This window comes from Clarias gariepinus, chromosome 7 (assembly GCF_024256425.1).
Source record: "Clarias gariepinus isolate MV-2021 ecotype Netherlands chromosome 7, CGAR_prim_01v2, whole genome shotgun sequence".
NCBI classification, from domain to species: Eukaryota; Metazoa; Chordata; class Actinopteri; order Siluriformes; family Clariidae; genus Clarias; species Clarias gariepinus.
This window is the reverse complement of record NC_071106.1, coordinates 40,729,486-40,752,276: the sequence shown is the minus strand read 5'-3', so window position 1 is coordinate 40,752,276 and position 22,791 is coordinate 40,729,486. Positions and strand designations below refer to the sequence as shown.

Here is a 22,791-nt window from a genome sequence, read left to right as displayed (position 1 = left end):
TAAACAAGTAGAAAGTTATGTGCTTACTGACTTAGAGGTTAGTGGTCTGGAAGAAAACACCTTTGTTGAACTCCTCAAAGTTTTCACACAAAAGAGTATCCCAGTCTCAGTGGAAAACATTCCACAACAGCACGACATTGATAAGTGGTCATACCTCAGCGAAGTAAAGTTGCCTCAGATTAATGCTAGAGTTGAAATTCTCATAGGTAACAAAGAGCATAGTCTCCTAGAACCATGGCAAATAATTAACAGCAGGCACAATGGGCCATATGCAGTAAAGACCGCTCTTAGATGGACCATAAACGGACCTCTTCGAGAGTCAGTCGAGGAAGGCACATGTGACAATAAGCAAGCGAGCATTAGTCAACAATTCAATTCAATTCAATTTTATTTGTATAGCGCTTTTAGCAATTTTCATTGCCGCAAAGCAGCTTTACATAGTCAAAAGAATTATTTAAGTTTGTATGAAATGTGAATTTGTATGAATCAAAATGGTCAGTTTGTCCCTGGTGAGCAAGCCGAGGGCGACAGTGGCAAGGAAAAACTCCCTGAGATGGTAATAGGAAGAAACCTTGAGAGGAACCAGACTCAACAGGGAACCCATCCTCATTTGGGTGAAACAGAAAGCAGTAAATGATCTGCATTTATACAGTGTGTAGGGTGGGAGGCAGTTCAGCTATAATAGCTGATGTTAATTGATGTTAATATGGAGTCCAGGTAGTTATTGAAGACCCAGGTAGACTTGTAAGAAGTTCCAGTCATGAACTATCGAACTGTCAAGTCCCCAGAGAAACAGTTGCCAACACCAGTCAAGGCCAGAACCATTTTCTAGGTAGAGAGAATCATTCCCAGACACCAGACGCATCCCAGAGAGACACACGGGGCATCCATGTGACGAGATCTTCAGCCAGAAGCGGGGCACCAGGATGGGTCAGACAGGTCCGAAAGGGCAGAGGGAGTCTGGATCACTGGCAGCTCAGGAACGACATGTGTAGCTCGACAGAGAGAGAGAGAAAGAGTGAAAGGGGGGGACAGGAGGAGAGAGGAAAAAGAAAGAGAGGGGGGAAAGAGAAGAAGAGGAGAGATGGCAGTTAGGTATGGTCACAGTCACACAATGTATAATGTGAATGTATATTAACTGTAGAGTGCAAGCAGAGACTCCGGCAGGACTAACTATGACAGCATAACTAAAAGGGAGAGCCAGAAGGAAACACAAACATGAGGGCTTCCTGACATGTAAAGCAAACAATCACCTCACCGTCAGCAAACCTGAGTGATCAATGAGAGTGAGGAAGACAGCATCCAAACATACCAGTTCACCATAATACTCTACGTCCATGAGTCCCCCAGATCTGCTCCTTTACCTATGGCAAATCTATTTATAAAAATGCTTGGCTAAATAAATAGGTTTTTAGCCTGGACTTAAACACTGAGACTGTGTCTGAGTCCCGAACACTATTTGGAAGACTATTCCATAACTTTGGGGCTTTGTAAGAAAAAGCTCTGCCCCCAGCTGTATTTTTCATAATACGCGGTACTGACAAGCAGCCTGCATCCTTTGATCGAAGTAGGCGTGGCGGATCGTAAGACACTAGCAGTTCGCTCAACAGAGTTTCCATCGAAAGTTCAAGTTTAAGTCGGCTTTATTGTCACTTCAACAATATACAGTTAGTACACAGTGAAACGAAACAACGTTCCTCCAGGACCAAGGTGCTACATGCAACATAAACTTACAACATAAATTAACAGAGCTAAACTAGCTAACTAAGAGGCCTAGTTAGCTGGCTAGCAGAGACAAGACAGATATTCCTAACATAAATTACAACATAAATTAACAAAAACTAACTAAAGACTATATACAGTTTTTTTCCAGACAACAGACAACATAAAGTGTACGTGCAAATGTGCAAATGAGCAACAACAAAGTGACAGTGCGACAACAACGACATATCAGAACATAAAATATGGTGTTGAGGTAGTAAAACACAGCGGCAAGAATTGAGATTTGTGCAAAAAGTAATGAATATTGTGCAGAAGAGATAAACAGTGAGGCATTTAGAGATGTGTGTACGATAGTTTGGTGGTGTAGGTCAGTGTGTCTGTGCTTGTGTTGATTAGTCAGTCCAGTCTCAATGTTTTGATGTATTGATGTAGTTGAGTTAAGCTGAGTGATAATGTTTGTGTATGTGTGTATCAGTTCAGTCCCTTTTTGTTGAGGAGACGGATGGCTTGTGGAAAAAAGCTGTTGCACAGTCTGGATGTGTGTGCCCGAATGCTTCGGTACCTTTTTCCAGATGGCAGGAGTGTGAAGTGTGTGTGAGAGGGGTGTGTCCGATCAGCCACAATGCTGTTGATCTTCTCCGCTGTCCTTACTATCCGCTGTAGGGTTTTGCGGTCCGATATGGCACAATTCCCAAACCAGACAGTGATGCAGCCGCTCAGAATGCTCTCGATAGTCCCTCTATAGAAGGTGATCAGAATCGGTGGTGGAAGCTGGGCCTTTCTCAGTCTTCTCAGAAAGAAGAGACACTGTTGGGCTTTCTTGTGTAGGGAGCTGGTGTTGAGGGACCAGTTGAGGTCCTTCTCCAGGTGGACACCCAGGAATTTGGTGTTTTGGACAATCTCCACAGAGGAGCCGTTGATGCTCAGCGGAGAATGGTCGCCTCGTGTCCTCCTGAAGTCAACAACCATCTCTTTTGTCTTGTCAACATTCAGAGACAGGTTGTTGTTGTTGCACCAGTCCTTTAGCCTCTGCACTTCCTCTCTGTACGCTGACTCGTCGTTCTTGCTAATGAGACCCACCACGGTCGTGTCATCAGCGAACTTAATGATGTGATTTGAACTGTGTGTTGCTACATAGTCGTGAGTCAGCAGTGCGACCTGCAGGGGACTGAGCACACAGCCTTGTGGGGCCCCAGTGCTCAGTGTGGTGGTGCTGGAGGTGCAGTTCCCGATCCGTACTGACTGAGGCCTTCCGGTCAGAAAGTCTGGGATCCAGTTTCAGAGGGAGGTGTTCAGGCCCAACAGGCTCAGCTTCCCGATCAGTTGTTGGGGGATGATAGTGTTGAATGCTAAACTGAAGTCTACGTACAGCATTCGAACGTATGGGTCCTTCTTGTCCAAGTGTGTGAGGGCAAGAAGGAGTGTAGTGGAGATGGCATCGTCCGTTGAGCGGTTAGGATGATACGCAAATTGCAGTGGGTCCAGTAAAGGGGGCAGCAGGGTCTTGATGTGTCTCATGACGAGCCGCTCGAAGCACTTCATGATGATGGGTGTAAGTGTGACGGGACGGTAGTCATTGAGACAGGACACAGTAGACTTCTTGGGCACGGAGACGATGGTGGTGGCTTTGAAGCACGTGGGAATGACGGCGCTGCTCAGAGAGATGTTGAAGATGTCGGTGAGAACATCTGCCAGCTGTTCAGCACATTCTCTGAGCACTCTGCCTGGGATGATGTCTGGTCCAGCAGCTTTACGTGGGTTGACTCTGCGTTGAGTTTTCCTCACCTCAGCTGTAGTGAGACACAGCACCTGGTCGTTCAGAGGAAGGGGTGGTCTTCCTCGCCGCCACGTCGTTCTGCCTGTCAAACCGAGCGTAGAGGTTGTTCAGCGCATCTGGGAGGGAGCCATCACCGTCACAGGCAGGTGATGTCGTTCTGTAGTGAGTGATGGCTTGTAAGCCCTGCCACATGCACCGTGTGTCGCCGCCTTCCCTAAAGTGATTGTGGATTCTCTGGGCATGTGCGCGCTTTGCCTCTCTGATGCCCCGAGATAGTTTGGCCCTTGCTGTTCTGCAGGCCACCTTGTCTCCCGCTCTGAAGGCACAGTCTCGGGTCCTCAGAAGTGCACGCACCTCCGCAGTAATCCACGGTTTCTGGTTGGGTCGTGAGATGATGCTCTTGGAGACAGTGACGTCATCGGTGCACTTGTTGATGTAGCTGGTCACTGATGACGTGTACTCCTCCAAGTCAGTGAAGTCTGCATCTAACAGTCACAAACTCCACTAGCGATGAGCAATAACTAGAAACTAGCACAGAGTTCTTGCACCATTTCGTGTTGATGTAAACACACAAGCCGCCACCGCGAGTCTTACCGCACAGAGCTGCATTTCTGTCGCCGTGAAACGAGGCTAGCCTGTCTAGCTGAACAGCGGTGTCCGGTACTCTGTCGCTAAGCCATGTCTCCGTGAAAACAAAGACACAGCAGTCTCTAACCTCACGCTGTGTAGCCTGCTGAAGTCGGATGTAGTCCAGTTTATTGTCCAGGGAGCAGAAGTTGGATAGGATGATGGACGGGAAAGCCGGCCGGCTAGGGTTTGTTTTTAGCCTAGCACAGACTCCCGCCCGCTTGCCGCGCTTCCGCTTCCTCGCGCACCACTTCCGATGACCCTTCCTCCGGCCGCCGGCATCAGGCAACGCTAAGGCTTTGAGGCCTGGTTCGCGCAGCAAGCCGAGGTCGCGTAGCTTTTCCCGCAGCTCATCGTGGATGTAGTTACCCGGGTTATTTAGGAACAAAAGTGTCTGGCTGTTGTATGTACGGACACCAGTCGCGACGGTATCCATACACAGAGTAAAATAAACGCGTTACACACAAAACGTAAACAACGTAGCACCACTTTGGCTCCAGAGCGGCCGCTGCGTGCTACTGCCGCGCCGCCATCTTGGATCAATTCCCTTTGTAGAAAGTGTAGAACAAATGCTGATACAACAGTACAACAATGATTTTCCTGAACAGATATGTGATGACAAAGCTGAGTTGTCACAAGAGGACTATCAGTTTTTAGACTCTGTAACTAACTCTCTGCAGTTTACCGATAATCACTTCTACATCAGCCTCCTATTTAAGAAAGCAGCTATTCAAATGCCCAATAACTGAAGTGCAGCCATGCTGCGCGCACTGAACCTTAAAAGGAAGTTTAAGAATAACCGGTTCTTTCATGAAGAGTATTCAAGCTTTATGAACGACATGTTTGAAAAGGGTCATGCAATCAAGGTCCCTACACCTCACCTAAGTCGACAAGACGGGCAAATGTGGTATAGACCTCACCATGGTGTATACCATCCTCAAAAGAAAAAGCTTAGGGTAGTCTTCGACTGTCCTGCTAGCTATCAGGGAGTATCATTAAATAGCGAGCTCCTGCAAGGACCCAACCTGACAAACTCACTCATTGGAGTGCTTACACGCTTTAGACAAGAGGAAGTTGCCACGATGGCAGATGTGGAAGCCATGTACTATCAGGTTAGAGTTCCGGAAAAGGACACAGATTTGTTGCGTTTCCTATGGTGGCCGAATGGAAATGTGAGTCAGGACTTGGTCGAGTATAAAATGGTCATTCACTTGTTTGGTGCAAAATCATCTCCAAGTGTAGCTAACTTCACCCTTAGAAAAACAGCAGAAGAAAACCGCAGCAATGCATCTGCCAAGGCAGTCAACACAGTACTTAGACAACTGCTTGAAGTCTGTTTCTAGTCATAATCAAGCAGTTGCATTATATAACAATCTCACCAAACTTTGCGCAAGTGCACCATGTGGGCAAGTAATAGTCGTACATTACTAACTTCCATTCCTGAAAGTGAAAGAATTAAAGACATGAGGGACTTAGATTTGAGTAAAGACGCACTCCCTGTCGAGAGAGCTCTAGGGGTGTTGTGGTGTATCAATTTAGACACGCTCAAGTTTAAGATTAGTTTAAAAGAGCGGCCTGTGACTAGAAGAGGAATCTTGTCAGTCACTAGTTCAATTTATGACCCTTTAGGCTTCCTCGCACCAGTCATACTGCCAGCTAAGATCTTAATGCAGCAGTTGTGTAAAGAAAGATTCGCTTGGGATGATGACATTCCCGAACAGTTAACAAAGAGATGGAAGGCCTGGCTACAAGAGTTGCATCAATTGTCTGAGTTCAGTGTAGCAAGATGCGTAAAACCAGTTGACTTTGGAGTTACAACTACAGCATAACTTCACCACTTTTCAGATGCAAGTGAAAAGTACAACTGTCTTGAGATACATTGACAATGAAAAACTTTGTTTTAAAATCTTCGTTGCTAACAGAATTGCCATCATACGAGAGTCAACCAAGCCACAGCACTTCAAAAAACCCAGCTGACGCTGCATCCAGAGGAGTTTCCTGTGAAAAATTCATGAAAAACAACAATTAGATCCATGGTCCCTCCTTTCTCAAAGAACCAGAGTGTAAATGGCCTGAGAACATTCATGATCTGTCAATGAAAGAGGATGACATTTAGGTTAAATATTCAGCCTCAGTGAATCTCGTAAAGACTACAGAGAGCACAGGTACCGTGAGTAAACTGATTAACTATCACTCTGACTGGTACAAGTTAAAAAGATCAGTTGCCTGGATTTTTCATATCAAGGACATGCTTAAACAGAGAACAAAAAAGGCTAGAAAATGCGCAGATGAATAAATAACTGAAAACCATAAGTCTCTAACAATTAAGGACTTAACAAGGGCAGAAAACAAAGTTATTAAGTTTGTTCAAAACCAAAAATTCAAAGACGAAATTTCCATGTTACAAAAGGGTAATGCATCCGTAAAAAGATAGTTGTCTCTCCAAACTAGACCCAGTACTGCAGGATGGAGTGCTAAGAGTTGGAGGACGTCTTGGTAGGTCTGCAATGCCTGAGCATGTAAAACACCTAGTCATTATACCCAAAGACTCACACATTACAACTTTAATCTTAAGAGACATTCACGAACAGGTTGGACATTGTGGAAGGAATTATATGCTTTCTAAATTGCGGCAGATACACTGGATTCCGACTGCAAATTTCCTTGTGAGAAAGGTTCTGTCCAGCTGTGTGACATGTAGAAAAATCAGAGCAAAGACTAGTGAACAAAAAATGTCAGAACTGCCACGTGATAGAATAACACCAGATCACCCACCGTTCACTAACGTAGGGGTAGACTATTTTGGACCCTTCGAGGTCAAACGAGGTAGAAGTAATGTTAAAAGATATGGTGTATTGTTTACTTGTCTGACAACAAGAGCCGTGCACATTGAAGTTGCGCAGTCATTAGATACAGACTCATGTGCAGAAGAGGCCAGGTGTCAGTTATGAGAAGTGATAATGGAACAAACTTTATAGGTGATGAGATTGAATTGTGTAAAGCTATCCAACAGTGGAATCAGTCAAAAATTGAAGGCGTCCTCATGCAAAAGGGGATACAATGGATATTTAATCCTCCTGCTGGGTCTCATTTCGGTGGAATATGGGAAAGGCAGATAAGATCAGTCAGAAAGATCCTGAGGTCCGTATTAAAAGAAAAAACACTAAACGATGAGAGCTTGCATACATTTCTGTGTGAGGTGGAAGCAATAATGAACGACCGTCCCCTTACCACTGCAACAGATGATCCCACAGACCTGGAGCCCCTGACACCTAACCACAAGCAAATTCAATACCTTGCTGATTTATTCTGGAAGCGATGGGTGCGTGAATACTTGCCCTTGCTTCAGGAGCGCCAAAAATGGTCTCAAGTGAGAAAAAAACTCTCGATTGGAGACGTAGTTCTAATAATTGATGAGTCTTCTTCAAGAAATTTATGGGTCGTCAGAAGGATCACGAAAGTGTTCCCTAATAAAAAAGGACTTGTGAGACGTGTGCTGGTCAAAACTAAAACCAGTACACTGGAAAGACAAATCGATAAGCTGTGCCTCATATGTGAAATGGACTGTTAATTACCTTATATAGTAGTTATGTTCCTTTCATTTGGTACGCAACGATATACTATATACAACGATATACTGTAAACAAAATGTTTAAAATGTTAAAGTTAATTTTGTGGCCCTATTGTTAAAAAAAAAACAAAAAAACAACAAAACAAAAATGTGTGTAATTGTCAGTCTCCCTGCCTGTCAATTAGGGGCTGGAAATGTAAGGGCCATATTTCATTCTTGTAATTTGTTGTTGTGTTTATTTCATTTTAATTTATTAGTTAATTAGTTTCACTTTATGAAAGCGAGGCAGGGAGTGTAGCTCGGGGTCTTTCTGTTCTCGCACTGGAGATTCACCAAAGGGACTCTCGTCTGTGGCCACACCCAACTGAGAGCTGGGACAGTTGCTTACATTTACGCATTTGGCAGACGCTCTTATCCAGAGCGACTTGCATTTTTATCTCATTACACATCCAAGCAGTTGAGGGTTAAGGGCCGCGCTCAAGGGTCCAACAGTGGCAACTTGGTGGTTGTGGGGTTTGAACCGTAGTCCAATGCCTTAACCACTGAGCTACCCCTGCTTAGGTCAGAGTAAAGAAGGAGTGCCCATGGAGATACAGGAGCCGCTGCCCCGATGCCAGCTGGGCACTGCCAACTGATCTGCACGTGCACACACCACCTTCTCATACTTTCCTTTTATTCCTCCCTCCCTTATTTAACCCTTTTTCTTAGCTATTTTCTAAATTAATTGATTCCTTTTCCCCTAAGACCACGCCTCTTGTCTGTGTTTGTGAATAACTAAATAGTAAGTAAATAATTATGCCCAAACATTCTTATAGCATAGCCTACAACCTAAATAAAATCCTACTGATTATTATTAAAGTTTAATATTAGAACCTATTTAGATAGATACATACCTTAAATCATACACAGCATCCTTTGCAGAACCCTCTTTTTAAAAGTTTAAAAAATTTACTGGTTTATACTCTCAGCCTAATAACCCACCATGTCTATATACAATGGATATTAAACACGAAAACTATGATTGAGGTGCAAATTCAGATTGAGTGTATTGTGTATGTGTGTGCGTGTGTGTGTGAAGCTAAAGTAAAACGAGAGGAGGAATGTGTACCTCCCCTTCCCGCCTCTTGTATTTGAGAGGGGGAGGACTATAGTGCAGGACGAATTTTACACGCATACACACACACACACACTAACAACAACACTGTTTTATCTGGAAAATAAACAGGAAACCTCTTTAATGACATTCGAGCATGCACACTAACTAACAAAATCACTGCTGTACAGTTAAAATAAAACAAATAAACCTGCACTTTACCTTTAAAAAGAATAGTGATAGAGCAGTCTTTCCGTTAGAATGTGTGTGTGTGTATTTGTGTGTGTGTGTGTGTAATGAGATAAAATGTAAGTCACTCTGGATAAGAGCGTCTGCCAAATGCCCAAATGTAAATGCAAGTGTGTGTGTGTGTGTGTGTGTGTGTGTGAAAACGAGATGAGAAGGGAATGGGTACCCTGTCCAATGACTCGCGCACACACACACACACTAACAGATTCAGTGCAGCCTGACAGAGAGAGAAAGAAAATGGATATTTAACCTCTAATGAGACTTGCTTTTGCTTTATGGGTAATAATAAACAGGCGCATGTGAAAGAATTACTTTCTCTCTCTCTCTCTCTCACTCACACACACACATTAAAAACTCAAAATAAAAGTATGGCGTTATATTCCTGCCACAATTCTGAGCGCGTGGTTTGACATTTTGAGAGCAGACAAAGCACTCTATGCGCGTGCAATGTCTCCTCTGCGCGCTTAACAGCTCGATTCTGCGTGTGCAATGTCTCCCCTGCTCGCTCAACATGTTCTCTGCTCGCTAAAAATGTTCTCCGCGCACGCGCGACTTCTCGATTCTGCGCGCGCTCGACTCTGTCTGCACGCGCGTGCAACATTTCTTTTCTGTGCGCGCTCGACTCTGCCTGTACGCTCGCTCAACTTTGGCCTTGTTGTACAACTATCTAACACAAATTAGATAGTTTGATGCATGCCATACCTTAAATTGCTTTAATAAATCTGAGCTTGTTATTTTATAGTACAGTATATTAAGAGCACCATAGTTAAGTGTTTCAAATTTAAACAAAGGCTATAAGCAAATGTCATAAAAAAAGCATGGTAGAAAAAAAAATAAAGATTTTTGTTCTGTGGACATGGCTGACATCATCGACCAAACATTCAAGTAAGAATTCAAGTTCTTACTTGTAACACAAGAACATGCTTATTGAACTTACTCTTTCTTCCATCAGGTACAACATTGTGGTTTGCGGTGGTGTGGATGGCTACTCAAGGAAGGTAATTGTTTTTACTGTTAAATTTTGAATTTTAATGCAGAATCTGGTGGAGTTACAAATTAATACGTAAATATTATATGTGTATAATAGGTTAATGATTATTGTATGATCTCAGTTAGTACTTTTACATGGCTAACTGAAGTAAGGGCAGTTGATAGATTGGAGTTTAGGATAAAAGAACTTCAAGATAAAATTCAAATGGCTTTTGTGTATTCTATCGAGTTCATTACCAAAGAAAAAAAACCTGTTACCATTAGATTCACAAGGAAGAGAGTAAAAGTAACTTATTTTATATTTAAAAATCCCAAACAAAATTGTAGTTACACTCCATCTAACTTTAAGTTGTAGCTTTAAATTTGAGGATTACGGCTCACAGCTCATGAAAATAAAAGATGAGCTCCAGCTGCAGAGAAGTCAATTTAGAGTCACCAGCCTCAGAAATCACCAATTAGCAACCAGCACCTCAGATTAGAGACGATATGAAGCTTTACAGAGCAGAAGGAGCAGATATACATCTCAATATCAACTGTTCAAAGGAGATTATTGTGTATTTTGGATGCATTAAGCATTGTTTTACAGTGTAGAAATAAATAAAAATCAAGACCATGGAGTTAGGCGTTTCCAAACTTTGACTAGTAGTGTATGTACAGAATGTATATATGTATGTACTGTGTGTATCATTATTGCTAGAATCAGTGTAGTCAAGCTGCATTCCTCATAGATATAATGCACACACTTTAGAATTAAGTAAAGCTGTGCATTTCAGATCAACATGTGAACTTAAGTATTAACTAAAGGTTTGGTTAATACTTTTGGCAACACCAGAAATGCACTCTAGTCAGTTGTCAGGTGATTAGGTACACCTAGCTAAAACTTATGAGGTCTAATCCAACAGTTTTGCAGTACATAGTGCCTGAACTACAATTACATCATTTGTTTAAAGTTGTAATGAGATGAAAGCTGTTTTTTTCCATGTGGCTTTACTGCAGATCTTGTACTTGGATGCTGCAACAAACAACAAAGCAGAAACAGCATTTTCATTCTTCCTGAGATCAACTCAGCTGCATGGCTTACCATCAAGGTATTTCATACCGATTTAAGTATATACTAGCAACAAGTTTAGATAAATTTTTACTTACAGTAGGCCTTATTGATGTCATTCAAATCTATTTTATTTTAGGGTTAGGGGAGATCAAGGAGTTGAAAATCTGGACATTGCACAATTCATGTTTACTACAAGGGGAACAGGAAGAGCGAGCTTCATCTCTGGAAAGAGTGTCCATAATCAGAGGTTGGAGTTTAATGTTTTTGGTGTTGTTGATAATTTATTTGACTATTAGGTAATTCCAGTGATGATGTTTAGTGTATACATGAATTACAATTTAAACCTAAACTAGTTACAATTTATTACAGAGTGGAGCGACTTTGGCATGACGTTTGGGTTGCAGTGACTAGCAAATACCATGATATTCTTCACTCTCTGGAGGAGGATGGTCTGCTTGATATTTCAGATGTCATTCATCTTTTTGGTGTACATTACATATTTGTCCCTCGTCTTAAGGCAGATTTTGACACATTTGTTGGAGGATGGAATAATCATCCTCTACGAACGGAGGGAGGTCTCACTCCAGAGCAGCTGTGGTGTATGGGACATCTACAAGATCTGGATGAGGGAGAGAGCCTTGAGGTGTGTATATATCAATCACTGTGCTAAAATGAAACAGCAGATAGCTGTTGTTAAATCAGGTAGTTTTCTTTTAGAATGTGGTGCACAAACCCAACATTTTGATACAATCAAGAGTTTACCATATGGTTTAAGGTTTTAATCAGTGAGACTCTTATCAGCAGATGCAACTTTTTTCTAATATAAATTCACCCTTATGCCGGAGCTCTGCTGTGGGGATTAGTGGCATATTTGACAGTGTCCAGCATTATTCCAGTCATCTTAATTTGTATATTAAATAGACAAGTACCTAGGCCTGACTGATTTGAATGTGTTGTGTTTCTGGATTAAAGGAACTTCAAGACCCCGGTATTGACTGGGAGAGTGCTGTACTGCAAGAAGTCTCTAACGGCACAGTTGTGGTTCCTGAAATTGAGTGCCCACTGGATGAGCAAACCCTGCAAGAACTTCAGAGAACTGTCAATCCTCTGGAACCATCTCAGTCACATGGGCGGGACTTGTACATACGATTTCTGCACAACGTGTCAAACTAATGATGACATTTTAAATTGAAAAACAAAACCAGTCAGAAATATCTCAAATATGAACATTTACTCAAGTTACCAGTAGGCAAGTTTTTTTTTTTTTTTTATAATTAATGCAGGCACTTGGGGGCATTTACTGACAATGCACAATTGTGCTACTTGTATCAAACAGAGGAGTTCTGTACATAATTTCACCACAATGCTGTTTAAACTGTATGATTGAACCCATGTGGAAATAAATAAACTAAAGTGAACCTATTGCAACAGCTGATGTTTAAAACAATAAATGAGATGGTCTTAAACTCTGTAGAATCCACCTCCATATCTAACTGCTTCACATATGATTTTTTTAAACTCTGTGTAAGTTTTTAGATGCTGTACTGGAAAAGTCACAGTACGTGTGCACACACTCACAGTTGGGTAACAAATAGAGTGATCCCCTAGTCGCTCCTTGCATTCATGATCAAACTTGTAATTTATTTTAAAATTATTTTTTTCATTAGGCAGGATGGGCATGTGAGACTGCCCAGTAATCCACTGGAGAACATTCTGGACTTCAAGAGGCTCTGACTCTACACCAGTTGCACTGTCTCTCTCACCATCTGTAATGTATGAATATACACACTGTATGCATCTCAAAAGAACAGAGTTTAAATCAAATTGAACTTGAAATCTTTTATCTAAGTTTATAGGCGCTCTTAAAATTAAACAATCATCATCTATGTATTACTGGATAGTATTGTCACGATTCCTAAATCGGCGTGTGTGTGCGTGGCATAATTGCAGGAGGCGAGCTGGCAGTTCAATATCGGCTTTATTAAAGCAACACATAAAATAAACACCGACATAAATCATATAACGTACAACGACAACAAAAGCTAGACGCCTGACTGCACTCCAGTCAGGCTATTTATAATTAACTTAATTATCTTACGTGAATGCTTGCGTCACCTGACCGAGGTGCAGCCTGGGAAACGAAGTCCAACAAAACAAACTACAAACATAAAAAGAACAAACCCAGGCGCTTTGGCGCCCTCTAGGGGTTTACCATTACAGTACCCCCCCCTAAAAAACGCTCCTCCGGAGCGTTACCGGAGGACCGGGACTCCCTCCCCAGCGGTCCCAGTCTGGACCCCCAATACTGAGGCGGTCGATCCCCTCTCGCGAGCAGGGCTGGCAAGCCTGCGTAATCCACGACGGCCTGCGAGGCTGAAGAGCTGCAGCGACGGACGGCGGCAGCTGAGGAGCTGGAGCGACGTTCGGCGGCGGCTGAGGAGCTGGAGCGACGTTCGGCGGCGGCTGAGGAGCTGGAGCGACGTTCGGCGGCGGCTGAGGAGCTGGAGCGACGCTCGGCGGTGGCTGAGGAGCTGGAGCGACGCTCGCTGAGCTGGGCGACGGCGGCGGAGCTGGAGCGACGTGCGCTTAGCTGGGCGGCGGCGGAGCTGAATCGTCTTGCGCTGAGCTGGGCGGCGGCGACGGAGCTGGAGCGACGCTCGCTGAGCTGGGCGGCGGAGCTGGAGCGACGTGCGCTGAGCTGGGCGGCGGCGGCGGAGCTGGAGCGACGCTCGCTGAGCTGGGCGGCGGCGGAGCTGAAGCGACGTCCTCACAGCCGGGAGGCGGAGGAAGAAGCGTGCCGTCCTCGAAACCCGGCTGAGGAGCTGGAGCGACGTCCTCAAAGCCGGGAGGCGGAGGAAGAAGCGTGCCGTCCTCGAAACCCGGCTGAGGAGCTGAAGCGACGTCCTCAAAGCCGGGAGGCGGAAGAAGCAGCGGGCCGTCCTCGTAGCCAGGCTGAGGGGCTGGCACGAAGCTCGCTGTGTCCGGCGGCTGAGGAACTGGTGTGATGTTCTCAAAGCCGGGAGGCGGAGGAAGTAGCGTGCCGTCCTCGCAGCCAGGCTGAGGAGCTGGAGCGACGTCCCCCATGTCGGGCAGAGGCGGCGGCGGTGGAGGAAACGTGTCCTCGTCGCCGTGCAGCCACGGCACGTAGACCTCCGCGTCGACCACAGGCGGGGGCGGGAGAGGGAGCGCGTCTTCCAGATTAGGGAGAGGGAGAACCTCCGGGACTACTGCGTGGCTCTCCCGAACCTGGATGAGCAGCATTTGGAGCTGCGCTACCTGCTCCCGCAGGTCTGAAATGCGCTCCCTATTTTGCTGCGCCAAAACCACGTAGTCATTTCCCGGTTGACCCTCGCCACCGTCCTGCCAGGCCTCCTTGGCCAGTGCTTCTTGGATGGTGTTTGGGACCATGTATCTCCCCGCTGCCTCACCTTTAAACGGCGTCCGCCGAATGGCGAGTCTGCAGCCTTCCCAGCTGTGCCGCGCTTTTGACTCTCGCTGCTCCTCGCTGACTTGCAGCCAGTCCGCCGGTTCGGCGAGCCTGCAGTCTTCCCAGCTTTGATACAGCTCCCTCTCATCTTCTTCCTCGCTGCCGTCCAGCCATTCCGCCAGCTCGGGCGAGATGGTAATAGCGCCCCCCCCCAAAAACATCTGTGGGAGCGACCTCCGCTATGCCACTTATACGGTCTAGCTTTCTTTCAAGATTCCTAAATCGGCGTGTGTGTGTGCGTGGCATAATTGCAGGAGGCGAGCTGGCGGTTCAATATCGGCTTTATTAAATCAACACATAAAATAAACACAGACATAAATCATATAACGTACAACGACAACAAAAACTAGACGCCTGACTGCACTCCAGTCAGGCTATTTATAATTAACTTAATTATCTTACCTCGGTTCAGGTGAATGCTTGCGTCACCTGACCGAGGTGCAGCCTGGGAAACGAAGTCCAACAAAACAAACTACAAACATAAAAAGAACAAACCCAGGCGCTTTGGCGCCCTCTAGGGGTTAACCATTACAAGTATAGTACCTGGTATTTCAAGCTCATGCAAGAAATCTTGAAGGTAGTTAATGATGCTCCTCTCAGTTCTCTCCCTAGATGACCCCTTTTTACTGAAATCTGGTTGGCAGGTCATCATCATAAAATCAGCATCGGGCTAAAAGGAGTAAATACAAATTTGCCTTATTAAAGCTACAGTACAAAGGATATACATAAAGAGTTCAATACAGAACAAGTGGCTGTGCACCATTTGCACAAGACAGAATGAAAAATTACTTTAATTATCTTTCCAGGAACAAACAGAGAGTGACAAGCTTCTGGGTTTGCAGCCATCTGATTCACCAGACCATAGAGTTCCAGGCCCTTTCTAAGTTGTTGCAGCATTGGAATTAGTCTTGTCGTAGAGTGTAAAACAATAGCACTGTGAAGAAAAGCACATTAATAAAACATCATTTTATTTAGTAAAAATGTGTAAATTACAGGTTCTTTTTTATTCTTACCGAATGATGCTTTCTTTACTGTCCAGCTTTATTTGGCTAGTGTATCCACAGCTCACAATTTCATCAACCCACAACATAAGAGACTGTGCATCTGCAGCATCTTCAACCTGAAAATGTTAAGTGGTTAAGAAAATAGAAAGCAGACTATTTTTAAAACGTTAAGGACCCTATTACAGTGCTAGACAGGATTTCTACCCTGCTGATGAGTAAAGAAGACTCTAAATCAGCCACATCATCCTTAGAAAGACGACTTAAGTCCACCTCTCCTGTGCAGAGGAAATTGTAGCACCATTCTTTCAAAAAAGCAGGAGCTGGTCCACCTTGAGCGAGGCTGACTGCCATTATCTCACCAATAGTGCTGTATGAATACATTAATAAAAATCATCAGTTAACATTTTATTTATATAAAATCACACACACACTATATATTACACACAAACACAAGAGTCAGACAAAAATGTATATACACTTCAGGAAAAGAAAAAACTTGTAATAAATATTTTAATACAAACATTGCTATACCTTATGTATTATATGATAATAATATACATCACACTATTTTCCTGAAGTGTGTATATTTTTTTTGTCTGTGTGTAGATTACAGTAACACACACACAAGGGCATGTAGTACACTACATATAGTAATTGGCCAAAACACAGTATTCGTTCTAAATAGTGTCTCACCTAGGTGAAAAAGTGCATTTTCATGCAGGATCATAACACCATTTTTCATAATACTTAATGCTTCTTATCTCCCGATCGACACTTAATTTTTTCTAAGTATACATACACATTTATATTTTTATCAGATAAGAATAAACATATTTGCTTAATACAATTTCATGACCTTTTATGTCTGTAATGTCTGTTACCTTTTTTTATTCAATCTTTTAATCATAACTGTCTTTTAGATGAAACTTGTCCAATTTAGATTTCACATGAAAAGACATAAACCTGAAAAAGTGTATTATTATGAAATGCAAATTTGTTAAGATATTGCAACATGAATTTGACATGGTTACGGCCACCACATATTTTTTTTTCTTTTTAAACTTACCACAAACCAATTTAAGCAAAATCTTTTCAGGTTATATGCTTCTAGAAGCTCCCACCAATATTACTATCAATATTCAAAGAATATGAATACTTTGCATTTTAAATGATTATTGTTTGAAGCAAGACAGTATAATCCTGAAATGGCCATTTTTGTGGCACATATAAAATCATCTCTCCAAAACGGCTGAAGTTAGCAACTTGAAGAGATTGGTCACTTCCACAGTGCATAAACTTCAAAAGTAGATTCTTTGGCACACATATTTTCTGTATAATATGTATAACATAAAAAAACAGTCAGCATCAATACTGTGCTTTGGCCGTATTATGTATACTTGTTTGAAACCAACCTGAAGTTTTCATCATCAAGGTCTGTCAAAGAGTACTTGGGATTTTTACCCTGGCTCCCAGGCCCTTCAAAGAACCTCTTTTCAATACCTGAAATCATATCTTAGAAAAAACAATACCCAGCTTTAGGTGATCACTTGTTAGTGATATAACCTGTTACATAAAAGTTAGTGAACAACTTACCAGTCAAAAACTCTTTCCTAAGTGCTCCTGTATCCACGCCAGCCTCACCTATATATTTAATTCAATTCAATTCAATTTTATTTGTATAGCGCTTTTAGCAATTTTCATTGCCGCAAAGCAGCTTTACATAGTCAAAAGAATTATTTAGGTTTGTATGAAATGTGAATTTGTATGAATAAAAATGGTCAGTTTGTCCCTGGTGAGCAAGCCGAGGGCGACAGTGGCAAGGGAAAACTCCCTGAGATGGTAATAGGAAGAAACCTTGAGAGGAACCAGACTCAACAGGGAACCCATCCTCATTTGGGTGAAACAGAAAGCAGTAAATGATCTGCATTTATACAGTGTGTAGGGTGGGAGGCAGTTCAGCTATAATAGCTGATGTTAATTGATGTTAATATGGAGTCCAGGTAGTTATTGAAGACCCAGGTAGACTTGTAAGAAGTTCCAGTCATGAACTATCAAGTCCCCAGAGAAACAGTTGCCAACACCAGTCAAGGCCAGAACCATTTTTTAGGTAGAGAGAATCATTCCCAGACACCAGACGCAACCCAGAGAGACACACGGGGCATCCATGTGACGAGATCTTCAGCCAGAAGCGGGGCACCAGGATGGGTCAGACAGGTCCGGAGGGCAGAGGGAGTCTGGATCACTGGCAGCTCAGGAATGACATGTGTAGCTCGACAGAGAGAGAGAGAAAGAGTGAAAGGGGGGGACAGGAGGAGAGAGGAAAAAGAAAGAGGGGGGGGAAGAGAAGAAGAGGAGAAATGGCAGTTAGGTATGGTCACAGTCACACAATGTATAATGTGAATGTATATTAACTGTAGAGTGCAAGCAGAGACTCCGGCAGGACTAACTATGACAGCATAACTAAAAGGGAGAGCCAGAAGGAAACACAAACATGAGGGCGTCCTGACATGTAAAGCAAACAATCACCTCACCGTCAGCAAACCTGAGTGATCAATGAGAGTGAGGAAGACAGCATCCAAACATACCAGTTCACCATAATACTCTACGTCCATGAGTCCCCCAGATCTGCTCCTTTACCTATGGCAAATCTATTTATAAAAATGCTTGGCTAAATAAATAGGTTTGTAGCCTGGACTTAAACACTGAGACTGTGTCTGAGTCCCGAACACTATTTGGAAGACTATTCCATAACTTTGGGGCTTTGTAAGAAAAAGCTCTGCCCCCAGCTGTATTTTTCATAATACGCGGTACTGACAAGCAGCCTGCATCCTTTGATCGAAGTAGGCGTGGCGGATCGTAAGACACTAGCAGTTCGCTCAGGTACTGCGGCGCGAGACCATTTAATGCTTTATATGTCAAGAGTAGTATTTTAAAATCAATGCGAAATTTCACAGGGAGCCAAGGGAGTGAAGATAAGATAGGGGTGATGTGCTCATATCTTCTGGTTCTGGTGAGGACTCTCGCTGCTGCATTCTGGACTAGCTGAAGCTTATTTATGCATCTAGCTGAACAACCAGACAGTAAGGCATTACAATAGTCCAACCTAGAGGTGATAAAAGCATGAACTAGTTTTTCTGCGTCATTTAGCGACAATAAATTTCTTATTCTGGCAATATTTCTGAGGTGAAAGAATGCTATCCTGGTAATATTATCTACATGTGCTTCAAATGAAAGGCTGGAATCAATAATCACACCAAGGTCTTTCACTGTTGCATTTGATGGAACAGAAAGGCCATCTAAAGTTACGGTGTGATCTAAAATTTTACTCCTAGCTGTATGCGGTCCTATGACTAGAACTTCTGTCTTATCCGGATTTAGCAGAAGGAAGTTAATTAGCATCCAATTTCTTATGTCCTGCACACATTGCTCAATTTTAGTAAGCTGTTTTTTCTCATCAGGTTTTGCTAAAACATATAACTGTGTATCGTCAGCATAACAATGAAAACTAATACCATGCTTACGGATTATGTTGCCCAGAGGAAGCATGTAAAGGGAAAAAAGCAGTGGACCTAAAACTGAACCCTGCGGAACGCCAAACTCCATCAGAGAACATGTAGAATAATCACCATTTAAGTCTACATACTGATAATGATGGGTCAGATAGGATCTGAGCCAGGAGAGGGCTGTACCCTTAATTCCCACTACATTTTCTAATCTGTGAAGAAGAATAGCGTGTCCAACGGTGTCAAAAGCTGCACTGAGGTCAAGTAATACAAGCATAGTTACACAACCCTGATCAGAGGCCAATAGAGTGTCATTTACTACTTTAACGAGCGCTGTCTCTGTACTGTGATGAGGCCTAAATCCTGACTGATACAGTTCATGTATGCCATTTCTATGTATATATGAGCATAGCTGCTCCGCTACTATCTTTTCCAGGATCTTAGAGATAAAGGGGAGGTTTGATATTGGTCTGTAACTGGACAGCTGACAGGGGTCGAGGTCAGGTTTCTTAATTATTGGTTTGATAACTGCTAATTTAAAAGATTTTGGAACATATCCAATGCTGAGTGAAGAATTAATTATTCTCAACAGGGGTTCTATTATTGCTGGTACTATCTGTTTAAGAAAATGTGTCGGTACAGGATCTAATATACAGGTTGATATACACCACCTTGAGACAACTGGCAGGAGATGCAGCTTTTTTCTGCTGCCACTGTAGCATGCCCCTGTCTGGAAGGCCTTCTCTGTCCACACACAATTTAAATTCTTTTGTTATATCCACTTGTTGTTCAAGGAAGCACAAAACATCCTCCGCGCTTAAGGAAGAGAACAGAAAACTTGTTAGTGTAAAATTCTAAAACACAAACATTGTTCACCTTCAAATACATATGTCAGAAAAATTCAACACAAGTATTGCAGTATGTGCTGTGCTTTTCATAACCTCTTAAAATTTTAGATAATGTGACTAGTTGTCACACGAATCACATGGCACACAATGTGGATTATGTAAATGATGGTACATATAATTTTGACAAGTGGTTGTGTATTTGAATTCATGCAAAGCCCATTTTAAAAACATACCTCTCTGGTGTCCATACTGGCCTTTGAGTAGGTGCGCATGAACTGTTATGTCCTGCACTCATTGTACTTTCAGTGCTATGTTTAAAACAAAAATCAATCATTTGTTTACTTTTGTTGTATTATTAAAAAAGTACTTTAAAAAAAGAGCAGATTAATACTGATTACCTATCTCCACACAGACTAGCATGGATGGCGATCTCATCTTCTGGAAATTCATTGGTGCAAATTGGACAAACCACCTGAAATTTGAAAAAAAAAGTGGCATGTTACAAGTAGGTGAAACATGATTACTGGAGCGAAATAAACTTAAGAGATTTTAGTGATTTCTAGAAATGTCAGGTTACCTTGCACTTGCTCTCCACAATGCATAACTCAAAGTCCTACAGATTTACAAAACAGTTATTTGAATAAATAATGCATGTTTTCTCATTGCTATCATACTCAAAACAACATTCACTCTTACCTCATTATCAGTCTCATCAGAACGCAATTTGCCCTTGCATGTCCTGACATGTACTGCAAGCATTTGCAAAGGCATCACTTCATGACACTGGTAACATGTCTTCTTTGGCATCTTTGAAAAGTGATGTAAGTCAGGAGGCAGAGGAGATGTGTCTAATGTCTCCTGAAGTGGCACTATGTAAAAAATGGCTTTGCCTGCTCCTGACACAGCTTTAAGAGCTCTGACAGAATACCCTTCTGTTTCTGGTGGAATTACAGTGAGCTTTCTTCGGCCACTGCCACCTTTTGTAAAGAAAGAGAAAAAAAATTATAAAAATAAGGAAATAGGGGTGTACACTGGAGAGAAGTGTGTGATAATAGTAAATAGTAAAGAAATAATAGTAAATAGTAAAAAAAAAAAAAAAGAAATAATTTTGATCTTACAAATCTGCTGCTTTATGCAAGAGCCATCCTCCACAAAGATCCTCCATTTTTGGAAAGGTTACAGTCAAGAGCCTTGAAATCTTATTCCATGAAGTAATAAAAGAGAATACAATAAAACAAAAATAGTGGCTCATGACTTATGTTACTAATAGGATTTAGGTTAATGTGTTTTTAAACAACCACGCATTGCCAAAAATTATACCTCTGCATGGTCACTGTCTTCAGGAAGACACACTGTTTGTCATCCCATGCCAGCTTGGAGAAGTTCAAGTTCCTCTGCTGGTATAGGTGTGTGGGATGTGTTTTTTGACAGCAGAGAAAAATTGAAGGCGATGGTCTTATTAGTTGTCTTAAGTCGCTTGGTGGGAGTTAAACACCTCTTTTTACCACGATTGAACTGGGATTTAAAATACCCTGGGAAAGATCTGGGGGACAAAATAATAATAAATAGCTGTACAAACACAGACATATATGTGTCCGCGTGTGTGTGTGTGTGTGTGTGTATATATATATATATATATATATATATATATATATATATATATATATATATATATACAGTATATATATAAAACAATTAATAGCTTTGACGATTCTGACGACTGAATTTAAATGTCCCCTGTGAATGAGACGGAAACCCTAAGAGAACTATGCATTCATGAAAAATGCAAATAAAAAAATATGAATACACAAGAAAGCACAAACCTTGCTAACTCTTGTTGCACAGTTACATTTCTTGGCTGTGGTTGTACAGTCTCTGCAGGCCTTTGGACACTGTTTGTGGCCATTGTGTTCAGTAATAATGACACCAAGTTTCTGGCAGCGGACTCAACTGTGCCATGACCCTGTATCAAGTCAAGATGTTAAATTAGTATGTTTTCAGTTAGATTTATAACTGGACATAGAACTGTCCAAAACCAAAACTCACCTGATGCTGAGGTGGAGTATTGCTGTATTCGTTGTTCTGCTCTGTCATGTTCTTCAGCACATAAAATCTCCCGCGGCTCCTCTATTTTGAAAAAGCCTGATTGGAGGCAAAACCTCAGGATTTTTTTTTTCTGGAAGAGTGTCGTGAAACAATGTGAGAACATAAAAATATAATAAACGAAACATGTATTTATAATACTTAAGTCAATAAAATACTTAAATAAGTAATTAAATACTCACCGAAGACACGTCGTATAAAAATTCAAGCGTCCACCGGCTTCACGCCGTTTGAGCTACTGTTCGGGAGAAGACCCCGCGGGCTCCTGGATGTGGCAAAAGAAGCTTGGGAAGAACAGCCTTCACCATTTCGCTCAGTAGTGGAGTATGTGAAGGATCTACAAAAAAAAATTAAACGAGTACTTCCGGTGGTAAAAGAACATATGGAAAAAGCACAGGCCGAGCAGCAAAGAACATACAACCGACCGGCCCAGCCCAGGGAATTTCGCCCGGGAGATCATGTACTGCTACTCCTCCCGAGTGCCAGTTGTAAATTTCTTGCACGCTGGCAGGGACCCTACACCGTCATGGAACGCGTCGGGCCCGTAAATTACCGCCTACAACAGCCGGGTAAGAGAAAGTGCACTGAATTGTATCACATAAATTTACTTAAAAAGTGGATTGAACCATTGCCACGCATTTCAGCTCTTGCTGCTCTCTCCCCCCCGACTCCAGGGCGAGAGTTGTTGAAGCGCGTGGAGGAACTAACAACCGTACAACACCAAGATCTGAATGAGCTGTTAGATCAGTTTCAAGATGTGTTCTCC

The 22,791-nt window shown here is 42.5% G+C and overlaps 2 protein-coding genes and 1 long non-coding RNA gene across 5 annotated transcripts; 1 reads left to right on the top strand and 2 right to left on the bottom strand.

Annotated features, from left to right (window-relative positions):
• The first annotated feature begins 9,819 nt into the window (after positions 1–9,819).
• Positions 9,820–12,272, top strand: LOC128527578 (uncharacterized). 3 transcript variants are annotated; one of them, XM_053500024.1, is made up of 5 exons: positions 9,820–10,037; positions 11,026–11,117; positions 11,217–11,327; positions 11,598–11,723; positions 12,053–12,272. In XM_053500024.1, the coding sequence occupies exons 1-5, from the start codon at positions 9,960–9,962 to the stop codon at positions 12,270–12,272; spliced, it is 627 nt and encodes a 208-aa protein (XP_053355999.1). In that variant the 5' UTR covers positions 9,820–9,959. The 3 variants fall into 3 exon arrangements, with proteins under 3 accessions (XP_053355999.1, XP_053356000.1, XP_053355998.1); XM_053500025.1 differs by having other exon boundaries at positions 11,602–11,723; positions 12,053–12,253; XM_053500023.1 differs by having other exon boundaries at positions 11,450–11,723; positions 12,053–12,253.
• Positions 12,273–12,541: 269 nt separating this feature from the next.
• On the bottom strand, positions 12,542–20,888 carry LOC128527975 (uncharacterized). The gene is made up of 9 exons (XM_053500668.1): positions 20,619–20,888; positions 20,500–20,535; positions 20,321–20,394; positions 20,156–20,230; positions 15,776–15,938; positions 15,581–15,687; positions 15,357–15,501; positions 15,111–15,237; positions 12,542–12,846 (listed from the first exon to the last, which is right to left on the bottom strand). Exons 1-9 carry the CDS (start codon positions 20,727–20,729, stop codon positions 12,542–12,544), a joined length of 1,143 nt encoding a protein of 380 aa, XP_053356643.1. The 5' UTR covers positions 20,730–20,888.
• A 151-nt stretch (positions 20,889–21,039) lies between these two features.
• LOC128527443 (uncharacterized) lies at positions 21,040–22,233 on the bottom strand. Its single transcript, XR_008360879.1, has 5 exons — positions 22,208–22,233; positions 21,969–22,098; positions 21,746–21,885; positions 21,243–21,465; positions 21,040–21,120 (listed from the first exon to the last, which is right to left on the bottom strand). It is a non-coding gene; the product is annotated as an uncharacterized LOC128527443 (long non-coding RNA).
• Positions 22,234–22,791: the final 558 nt, after the last annotated feature.

Excerpts from the sequence above, each read along its gene's own strand:
- LOC128527975 (XM_053500668.1), bottom strand. The coding sequence starts at position 20,729 with ATGCCAAAGAAGACATGTTACCAGTGTCATGAAGTGATGCCTTTGCAA. Across the intron at positions 20,395-20,499 it reads TTGTGGAGAGCAAGTGCAAG|GTGGTTTGTCCAATTTGCAC; the intron begins GTAACCTGACAT and ends TTCAAATTTCAG. Across the intron at positions 15,238-15,356 it reads TTCCTGGAAAGATAATTAAA|CCCGATGCTGATTTTATGAT; the intron begins GTAATTTTTCAT and ends TACTCCTTTTAG.
- LOC128527578 (XM_053500023.1), top strand. The coding sequence starts at position 9,960 with ATGCTTATTGAACTTACTCTTTCTTCCATCAGGTACAACATTGTGGTT. Across the intron at positions 11,118-11,216 it reads CTGCATGGCTTACCATCAAG|GGTTAGGGGAGATCAAGGAG; the intron begins GTATTTCATACC and ends ATTTTATTTTAG. Across the intron at positions 11,724-12,052 it reads ATGAGGGAGAGAGCCTTGAG|GAACTTCAAGACCCCGGTAT; the intron begins GTGTGTATATAT and ends TCTGGATTAAAG.